The sequence below is a fragment of the Pelodiscus sinensis genome, chromosome 13 (assembly GCF_049634645.1).
Source record: "Pelodiscus sinensis isolate JC-2024 chromosome 13, ASM4963464v1, whole genome shotgun sequence".
Classification (NCBI taxonomy): domain Eukaryota; kingdom Metazoa; phylum Chordata; order Testudines; family Trionychidae; genus Pelodiscus; species Pelodiscus sinensis.
Genome location: NC_134723.1, coordinates 43,002,753 through 43,013,162, shown reverse-complemented (window position 1 = coordinate 43,013,162; position 10,410 = coordinate 43,002,753). Strand labels below are relative to the sequence as shown.

Genomic DNA, 10,410 nt, shown 5'->3' with positions numbered 1-10,410 from the left:
GAGGTCTGGAATTGTGGCCAAATGTGTATACACGTGCGTACTGCAAAGCCAGACGATGCTTATGATGTAGGGTACTTTGCAATGACCTGGAGCCAATCTTTGGGTGTATTCTGCTGCGTTCCTACCCTCCAACAGACAGGAATGAGACCACAGGCTAGTGGTTGAAAGTGCATCCCAGGGTAAGTGGACGAGCCAACCTGCTCAGCCAGACCAGTTGGCTGGATGCAATTCCAAACGGCTCCTGAAAACACCAGCCATAGCTAACGCACGGAGGTAAACACATCCACCGTAACCTGAAGAGGGTCGCTTTACCGGAGCAAGCTCAGGGCCACCTGCTGAGGTCTGGTGCCAGTAGTTTCACGGGCTGGGTTCCTGTAGCGGCGACAGGAGCGTGCCAGAGTAAGGACTGACCAGAAAGGGAGTAAAACCTGAGTAAGGAGCTCAACAGCATGGCCCGCTCGTGATTGTCTGAAAACACTGGGTTAGAGTGGGAGGTGCTTGAAAGGCAGCAAGAAAGAAGGTGCATTGAGGGAAGCTGCCTCTTCGCTTGCTGGCGTAAGCCAGTGACTCTTGGCCAAACGGCATTAACAGGCGTGACAGCCAGTAGAAATGGAGGGGGGGGGGGTTGAGTAATAAAGTGCATTGTTTTGAAAGGCCAATCCAGAAAAGGGGTCCCGACCCCAGCATTCTAGGGCCACTCTACAGCCTCTTTCCTGGCCCCACCTCCGTCTCCCCAGCCATAGGTCGGGGCCATCCGCAAAGCTCTCTTGGCCCAGATGGCCCAGCAGCAACGAGCCGGCAGGGGAGGGGCATACTGCACCCAGTAGCCACTGTCCATCTCAGCTGGGCAACGCTCCGGCCCTGGGTGCTGTAAGCAAGCGCATTAATTCAGCCTCCTATAAACATGGGCCTGCTCTGTGCTACAGAGGAGAGCCCCAAGTAGCATCTAGCATCAATGCAGAGAAACCCCCTACCACTCGCACAGGTCACATGGGTTTTCACTGCTCCGGCTGCAGCTCAGCCACGCAACGTCTTAGGGTAAGAATGTCTCCCCCATCCCATCCCACAACTCCTGAGCTGAGGCCGTGGTGGCAGTTTCCATTACAAGGGGCGAGTTGCAGGAGTTCACCCCAGTTGCCCCCACCTTAATTTTAGCGAGCGAGTCTGAACCGCCCCCCTGCCCTCGGCTGGCATCAGCACATTAAACCCACTAATGGTAGGGCAGCCCCAAGCAACGTTTGTCTAAGCAGAGGTTTTAGGGAAGCCGTGGGTTGCTATTGCACAGCATTTTTCCAGCCATGGTCCCTGCCGAAACACACTTCAGTCTCAGGGGCCTGCAAAGAAAAATCTAATTCCCATCCCTCTGGTTGCTGAGAGGGGCCATACAAAACACAACATACAAGATTAAGCCCAACTTTTCTTTTTTTTTTGACCACCTAATCCTTGGTATCGGTCAACCCTCATCACCCTGGGCCAAAAGCAGAGTCAGCCAACAGACTAGGCCTATTTTGAGCAGTCCAGCCTATGCATTTGCCCCACAGTGCAGCTGAGGGGTAGATGCGGCTTCCTCAGCCGCTCACCGTTACGTTCCCTTTGTGTTGCTCAACGCCAGGCATGGGGGAAAGCTGCGGGCTGGAGCTGACCCTCGGCTGGCTTGACTCCAGCATGGGGCTTCCTCCTGTTGCGGGGTGAGCCGGTGCTTGTGCGCCAGCCCTGCGGCAAGGCTCTGTGTCCTGCTGCAGGACTGCAGCCCGCGTGCCAGCGAGCCCCCGCAAGGAGAATCTGAGGAAGTCGGGAAAGGGCCTGGAGTGTGAGGGAAGCCCCGAGTTTGCTGAGACGGGGCCAGAGCCGTGGGGTTTTTGGGGGTTTTTTTTTGGCTAGCTGGTCAGGAACCAAGTCAGTGAGTGGCTGCCAACAGATTTTTCTGTGGGGTGGTGTCCCCGCCTGAAACCCCTGCTCTGTGCCACAATGGGATAGCCCACGAGGACTGGAAGGCTATCTCTACACTCCTGGCTTCTTGTGCCAGAAATATGCAAATGAGGCCAAGTGTGGAATATTGCTGAGCCTCATTTGCATACCTAATGAGCTGCCATTTTTGCAGAAGAGGCTCTTGCCCCAGAAGGAGCTGTCCACGAGCCCCTTCTTGCGCAACAAAAACCCTCCTGCACAACCCCGTTCTTTCCGAAAAGTAATCTGTGGAACGGCATTGAGCAGGAGGGTTTTTGTTGCGCAAGACGGGGCAGTGTAGCCAGCTCTGCCTGGCGCAAGAGCCTCTTCTGCAAAAATGGTGGCTCATTATGTATGCAAATGAGGCTCGGAGATCTGCTAAACTTCGCCTCATTTGCATATTACTGGCACAAGAAGCCCCGAGGGTAGACATAGCCGAAGGGACCTTGAGAGATCATTAAATCTAGTCTCCTGCCCTCACGGCAGGACCAAGCAGCGTCTGGCTCATCCCTGACAGGTGTCTGTCCAACCTGCTCTGAAATATCTCCAGAGATGGGGATTCCACAACCTCCCCAGGCAACTTAGTGTTTCACCACCCTGACAGTTTCTCCTAATGTCCAACCTAAACCTCCCTTGCTGCAATTTAAGCCCATTGCTGAGTGTTCTATCAGATGTTAAGGAGAATAATTTTTCTCCTTCCTCCTTGTAACACCCTTTTAGGTACTTGAAAGCTGCTATTAAGTTCCCCTCTCGGTGGTCTCTCTTCTAAACGAAACAAGCCTCGCCCTTTCAGCCTTCCCTCATACTTTCCAGACTTTTAATCATTTTTGCACCCTCCCAAGCCATGCACGCACTTAACTCAATGGGCGTTGAGCATGCTCAGCCTCATCTATGCTCAGAGTCCACGGTAACGGTCTTGCCAGCAGGCACCCACTAGCCGTGTATGGGCAGAGCCCAAACACACCCGGGGCTGGAAACTAACAGGTATCTCTACATTCTTTGGAAAGGGGTTTTAAAAGGTCCAAAGGAACAGCCTAGCTCAGCCTCATGGCTGGATTGCACCAGCCACCAGTGGCAGAAAAAGTCCCGGGTTCCCTGGGCAATCCGCCTATGGCACAGGGATGCTAGACAGAGTTTCGCCAAGCCAGGGTGGGAGGAAGGACCTGGGAGGCGCTAGGCTCGGAGCATCCGGTGCCTGAACAACCTTTGGGCGCTGGCGTAAAGTAAAGCATTTCCACAGGGGCGCTAGTTTGGCAGACAAATGGCGACGTCCAGACCTTGTCCGAGCGCTGCTGAGCCTAGATCCCATGCAGGCTAGGACCTAGCACCACAATTTCAGCCTTGTCTGTTTCAACTCAGCTGGTATGCAGTGATCCTGGTGGAGGAGGGGTCCCAAAAGGGCCTAGACAGAGCAGCTTGACGGTGCGAGAGCGGCGAGACACGAAGCGTTCCCTAAACTCTGTTCCAAGCGCCAGCCTTGGGCACTTGTCTCCTTTATGGAAATATCCAAGTGTTGCCTCAGAAAGCTTGTAGTAATGGCCTAATGTCTTCAGCGTTTGGGGTCAAGCGTTACCTGAAATCTAACACCCAATTACTTAAATAAAACATTAAAAATTAAATATTCATTTTCCTTTGGAAAGACACAACCAGTAGGGACACGTTACTATACACCCACTGAGGAATATACATTTTGTCAGTTCATAAATATAAACATATAAAGTGACAATTTACAAAAATACAATTTATTGCTAACCCTATGGGCTTGGAATACCACTTGCGTCATAGTTTGTATAAATTTCAGCTTGGCCACATTGAAGTTGCAAAACCACAAAGTTTGCCTTCATCTGCTTTTTCAGGGGTCAAGAAATACGTACCGCAAGGTCTCCTGGGACCGGTTCTGTACCCCCTGAAAAATACTTGGCTACGTTGGGAATAAAAGCATGTCATAGTATCTGCCATTTTAAAACCCAAATGACACCTGTATCTTATTAACGGTGACGTGAGCCGGTATACAACAGTAAGAAAGTTAGGCCAGACTGGTGTCCCAGAAATTAGCAGCATTACCTAGTCATCTGAAAAAACGAATTACAGGATTGAGGTATGGGGGGATGGGAAGGAAAACAAAAGCCACAATGAACCTACTGCAACCAAACGAATTATGTACACACTAAGGAAACAGGATTCTGCTGATTCTTACAGGTTTTTCGTGTTCCAAACACTGGTCTTCAATTCACAGTGAATTTCAGCAAAATGTAAAAGGAGCAACAATGTCCGGCATTGAAAATATTTGCTCAGTTGCAAAGTGCTCTTTGCCCTGAGCTGATTAATAACAAGCCTGCAGCTAGAAACTCGCCGTGCAGGCCAAAGGAATTACAATGCTGCACGGAGCGAGGACATATGGCTTAGTGACCAATAACCACAGCCACGTCGGAGGGAAGTCTTCTGCGATCATTTTCCTACCCACGTCGACCATGTTGCTCAGCAAGTGTCGCTGCCTTTGCTGATTAGCTTTGGCGGGCAGGAGGTTCGCAACCAATTCTTGCGGCTCTGATTTTCGCCTCCCAAGCCGTGTTGCACTTACTAGCCCCTGGTGACAGGCGGTACGTGAACAGGGCTTCGAGCCCTGTGTTGAGTCAAATGGTCCTGTGGCTTCACTGAATCCAGCCTTTGCTTTGATGCTGTCACTGTGCAGCATCAAGGACTGACTACGGCTAAATGGTAATCAACAAGCTGCCTGTACGCAGCACCCGCGGGGATCGTCCTCGACGCGGCCACGTTTCCCGCTGGGCCAAACCTCTCTCCTCTGGCCCGTGAACAGGGCCTTCTCTCCGGGCCCCTCGCCGCCTTTCCCCTCATGCCTGCTCAGCTCAGCAGCTGCGACTCATCACCTCCTCTTCGTGCCCTGGCTTTCACGGCAGCTGCATTTCAGGCAGGTCCTGTAAGTTGCAGGCCTGACCCTGCGGCGGGAGGCTCTGTTGCTGGGGATGGAGGAAGTAGCCCATGACGTTCTGCGGCGGGAGATGAGAGGGCTGGAAAAGACGCTGATTCTGACTCCCCTGGACCGGCTCGGGGGCTTGCATCTGGCCAAAGAAACGTGATACAATCAGCCGTGCTGCCAAACACACGCAGGGCTAGCTTGCTCTGCTGGGTCAACGCGCGGCTCTGGAGAGGCCGGGGCTAGCTGAGGCTCGCCCAGGAACGTACAGCACAGTCCAGGAGCAAAATACAGATGCCGGTCTTTTCCCCGAAGGGCCTGGGCGTTCATCTGGGTGCTCCCAAGTTATCTGCACTCCTTAAAGCACGGACCCTCCCGTAGCCAGTCTGGGGGGGGGGAGTTTTACTGTCGCTAAACTCCCAGGGACGCGCATGGGAAGGGGCCAGTCTGGGTGAGTGCGACTGTCTAGAAGCCTCCACAGCACCTGTATGCTCTTTATCCTCCCGTGAGGAGCAACGGCTGGGACATCCACCCAGCGCCCATCCCCTCTGAGCTCAGCTGGGTTCCCTGGGGCGCAGCCGTGCTGCCTCGCACAGTACGCCTCTGCAGCGTGGCCCGGCGGTGGGGCATGCTCAACCACGGCTAACGGTAACGGTTGTGCAAGTAGCCATCGCACGTGGGCAGAGACCAAACGCACCCCGGGTGGGACAGTAACGCGCTGTCCCTTTGGACGCGCAGGCCTTCATGGGCTGATCGTTTTTGAATATGTTGACCGTCTAAGGCCGGGGATAGGTGTGTACAGGTACAGTGGGGATGGGGGTCATGTAAGTAGATAAGACCGACAGATTCCAGCCAGGGAGACGCCATTCCTTCTCAACCAGCGGTGGAGAATAAGGGGCATGTGCGCCGGACGTGGTTGCCAGGGTTAGCCTTGATGTGCTTTATTTACCTGTGCATCCGCAGGTACAGCCGCCGGCAGTCCCCGTTGGCCATGGATCACCCTTTCCGGCCCATGGGAGCTGCAGGAAGTGGCATGGACTGAAACACCACCTCCTGCAGCTCCCATTGGCTGGAATGGTGATCCGCGGCCAATGGGAGCTGCGAGCCAGCGTCCACGCAGGTAAATCAAGAATGTGGTAACCTGCCAGGCGCTAAACCAGGTGAACCGTGTCCGGCTGGCTTATTGCCCACCCCTGTTCTGATCTCTGAGTGACACTTCCAAACCCCGCCCACAGACGCTACCTGCAGGTAGAGATGATGTTGCTGAACCGGCTGTTGAGGTGGCCATTGATGGAGATGAACGGGAGGCTGCGTCTGGTGGGAAGTGAAGTTGGCCTGTGGAATCATCACCGAAGGGGTGAATACGGGAGAAGGAGCCGGAACCCTGACTGTGCTACATGTAATCGGCTGCATCTGCAAAGGAGGAGGCAGCATCTGCTGTTCTGGAACAAAGCTGGAAACGGGAGGAAAATAAAACACTACTGGATGATAAACGGTGACTCAGCATGACACCGCCGCGCCCGAGAACGGCTCGGATCAAACACACCACGACGTCCTTCGCGACGCCAAAGGCACTCTGGGAAAACGGCCCGGGAAATGTACCAGGCGCACCGCAAAAATCTCGCCCGTCCTTTATCGGCGTAATGACGCGGCCAGTGGCATTCCACACGAGGGGCGGATGTGGAGAAGCTGAAGGCTTTGCTGGTTGTTCCCCGCCCCCGAAACCAGGAGCCTCGTGACCAGGGCGGCGGGCGTGAGAGGCAAGGGAAGGGGTTGCCTTCCCAAATTGCCAGCTGTGGTCCCGCCTGCACTCCGCCCCCAGCGTCTGTGCTGTGCTGAGCTGAAGGAGTGAGCCCTGCATGTGCTACGGGGCAGGAGAGAGGGGATGCCTGCCCTCCCTGTGCTCTAGGGCCGGGGAGGCTCACGCAGGAGGCTGGAGGCCTGCCCCAGCACTGGGGAGTAGGCCTGGGCCCTGTGTGGGGTGGGGGCTCGGGGAGAAGGGGTGGGGATGGAGGCTTGCCTCCCTTAGCGTCACTCACCAGCTTCAGCCATTCACAGATTCCAAGACCAGATGGGACCCGTGTGCTCATGTGCTCTGACCTGTGTCGCGCAGGCCCCAGAACGGCCCCAAATAATCCCCAGGGCCGCTCGAGTGGGAAAAGATCCCGTCAGCGATGGAGAATCCGCTCTGACCCTGGGTAAACTGTGCCTACGGCTGAGCCATCCGGATGGATCACAGATGTTCCAGGACCGGAGTCCCAGTGGAGGGCTGCTGACTGGGCTGCCTGGCTTAGCAGGGAAGGTGATGGGAGGAGACTGGCAGGGCAGCAGTCCAGGGCTGGGCGGGAGGCTGGTAGCAGGGGGGCCAGATACGACCTCCCCTGGTCCAGCAAAATCCCTCATCCGGGACCAGTCAGGTCCCGAGGGTGCCAGACCAGGGAGGTCCAACCTGTACTCTCCATTAAAAATGCAGCCATATTTCCCATGTGGATGTGTCTAGCATTCAACTCCCAGCCAGTGGACGGTGTCAGACCTTTCCCTGCTAGACTGAAGAGCCAATTATTAAATGTTTGTCCTTTTTAGCCTGTCATCAGTCCCCCCTTCACCTTCTCTTTAAGCTCAATAAACAGCTCTTTGATCAATGAAACAACCCCAGCTGTTGGTGTCCTTAGACCAGTGGTCCCCAACCTTTAGAGGCTTCTGGGCGCCCGGGGGTGGGGCCACTCACGTGCTGGGTGCTTGGGGGCGGGGCTGCACCTCCGGGGGCACGCCAGGGGGCGGGGATGCCCTTGCACCCAGCGCCGGCATGTGCCCTAGGGCCGGGGCTGGGGCCGCCCGAGCGCCTTGCGCCCAAGGCCGCCCAAGCGCCTTGTGCTGTGGGCCCAGGGCCGGTGCTGCCGCCCGAGCCGCGCGTCTGGGGCCGGCACCGGCACCACTCGAGCACAGTGCGCCCACATGTGCCCCGGGGATAGGGCCGCCCGAGCGCCGTGCACCCGGCGCCGGTGCGTGTCGCGCGCCTGGGGCCGGCGCCTCCCGTGCGCCGCGCACCAGGGGCGGGCCGGTCCAGGTTGTCGGCGGGCGCGCACAAATGCCCCGGCGGGTGCCATGGCGCCCATGGGCACCACATTGGGGACCACTGCCTTAGACTTTAAGCTCTTTGGGCAGGGCCCCCTACTTCGTTGTGTCAGTACAGTGCCTAGCACAACAGAGGCGGTATCTCTGGATGCTGCTGAAACAACCACAATGGATATAAGGGGAGAACACCAAACGTCAGCGCCAGCACCGCTCGGAAAGGTGTGCAGCTACCGTAACGTGAGCTGGTGAGCACAGAACACAGCAAAGCGGTTACCTCCACCCGGGGGGCAGCCGTGGGGCAGCGTGAGTCTCTCTCTCACTCAGGCATACAGCCGGACAGGGAAGTTGTTTTATTTCCCGTGAAAATATCCGAACACCCATTTTTTTCCGTTTTCTTCAAAAACGGAATTTTGGGGAGGTTGGCAAAAACCCAAAACCTGACCCCTTGGGGGTTTGTGCATCTGAACGTGGAACACAGTCGCCCAGATTGCCCCAAATGTGCGATTTTGGTTTTCCACAAAAGCCTGAACAAGCTGGATGAGAACTGAAAAGCGCTCGGAAACATTTCTCTTTTGCGGAAGGGATGTTTTTCATTCAAAAAACAAAATCCCACTTTACTTTTTTGTTTCCACCAGCGCTAGTGACTTCTCTTTACCAATGATTTTTTTTCTAACCAACATTTTTGATCATTTCCATGGCCTGCAAAAGAGCCCCAAGAAGAGCTTGTGTAAGCTATACACCTAGGCTATGTCTACACTCGCGGCTTCTTGCACGAGTAATATGCAAATGAGGCTAAGCGTGGAATATCGCCGAGCCTCATTTGCATACCTAATGAGCCTCCATTTTTTTCAGAAGAGGCTCTTGCGCAAGAAGGAGCGTCTACACTGCCCCTTCTTGCGCAAAAAGACCCTCTTGCGCAATACCGTTCTTCCTGAAACGTAATAGATATAACGGCATTGCGCAAGAGGGTTTTGCTTGTGCAAGAAGGTGCAGTGTAAACACAATGTCTTGCGCAAGAGCCTCTTCTGAAAAAAGTGGCTCATTAGGTATGCAAATGAGGCTCAGCGATATTCCACGCTTAGCCTCATTTGCATATTACTGGCTCAAGAAGCCGCGAGTGTAGACATAGCTCTAGTGTGGGTCACGGTCTCATGTAGTGGCCCTTAGACCATGTATAGTGAGAGATAAGAACAAGGGAGCTCTACAGCCTAAGCTGCAAGCCAGCTGGATTTATAGTGCAAGCTGTAGAGGCTACTACACTAAGCTCCGGAGTTCCCAGGTTCAAATCTGCTCAGTGGAGGTTACGCTTACCCATGCACAAAACCTCTGAAGAGAAACCTCACAGCTGAGCTACTGTAGGAGTATAACAGGGAAGGCTTACTTTGCTTGCTGGTGGCTAGCACTGTTTTGTGATGACTGGTTACTGCCAGTCGCACTGGACATCAGAGTCTGCACGGGCTGATCCAACAACATTCTGTGGAAGAATGAAAACATGACACAGGGTCAGATTTTTCACAGTCAATCTCTAGTATCCTATCCCCATAAAATCTGGGCAGAAGCACTCGAACCGTCTCATTCCGCCAAAGATCATGGACCTGAATGCTTGTGCGTGTCTAATACAAGGTCACAATTTTGCCCCCTGCTCTAAAGGGACTCTCGCGCCGAGTTGAAATGTCTAAGCCTCTCAGCTCCCAAAGGTTAACAGGTCTCGTTAACACTATAACGTCCCTCCCTCGTGCAAATTAAGGCTCTTGTGCTTCCTTTTGCTTTGGACTCCTATGCACATTTTGCCTCTCGCCACAGAAGAGTTCCAGGCGTCTCACAAACCGCACCAAAAGTGAAAGCGTGTGCAGGCTATTTTAGGAAGCCGGCTTGGGTGGTGATGGGCTGGATTGGAAAAGTGAACGGCCGATAACAACATTAGGGGGCCGACTTCCGTCCTGGATGATATGGGAATTTGACCGTAACATGTTCAATGATCTAATGGCTGTCACATGACTATTTTTTTTCAAATGGCCCCATCTTGCCAGCACTTTTTAGGCTGATCCTGAGATAACCAATGTCTGCTGAGATGTCAAGCGAGTTCTGCATGCGGATGCTGAGCAGGGCTGCACCGAAAAGGGCGATTTCCATCTGGGCAGGAGAAAGGATTTTCTGGAGTTCGTGGGCAACTAAAAGCAATTGCAGGGCCGTGCTAGTTTTGCCTCAAGTTCAGCTCCCTCTGACGGCAGCAGGACGTATGGGCCGAAAAAGCTGTTAAGTTATATGGGACTAGCAAGGGCAGAAAAGGCCTCTGTGGTGACCAGAACACGCCCAGTGAAAACCCCGCTCTGTGGATGTCAACAGCTACCGCCACAAGGAGCGTCCCTGCTTCACGTGCAGGCTGGAGGCATGGGCAATGCATTCGGCCTGACCGCCAAGCCCTCCCGGCTGCCCAGCCTAGCGCCCAAGGC

At 54.5% G+C, this 10,410-nt stretch overlaps 1 protein-coding gene across 3 annotated transcripts in view; it reads right to left on the bottom strand.

The window, feature by feature from the left end:
• Positions 1-2,295: 2,295 nt before the first annotated feature.
• LOC102448866 (PAS domain containing repressor 1) overlaps positions 2,296-10,410 on the bottom strand; it is a 100,519-nt gene continuing 92,404 nt past the window's right edge. For all 3 annotated transcript variants that reach the window (XM_075941107.1, XM_075941106.1, XM_075941108.1), the window contains 3 exons: positions 9,339-9,431; positions 6,125-6,335; positions 2,296-5,027 (listed from right to left, as the gene is read on the bottom strand). In XM_075941107.1, the coding sequence (XP_075797222.1) occupies positions 4,857-5,027; positions 6,125-6,335; positions 9,339-9,431 (475 nt within the window). In that variant the 3' untranslated portion in view covers positions 2,296-4,856. The remainder of the gene's footprint in view (positions 5,028-6,124; positions 6,336-9,338; positions 9,432-10,410) is intronic.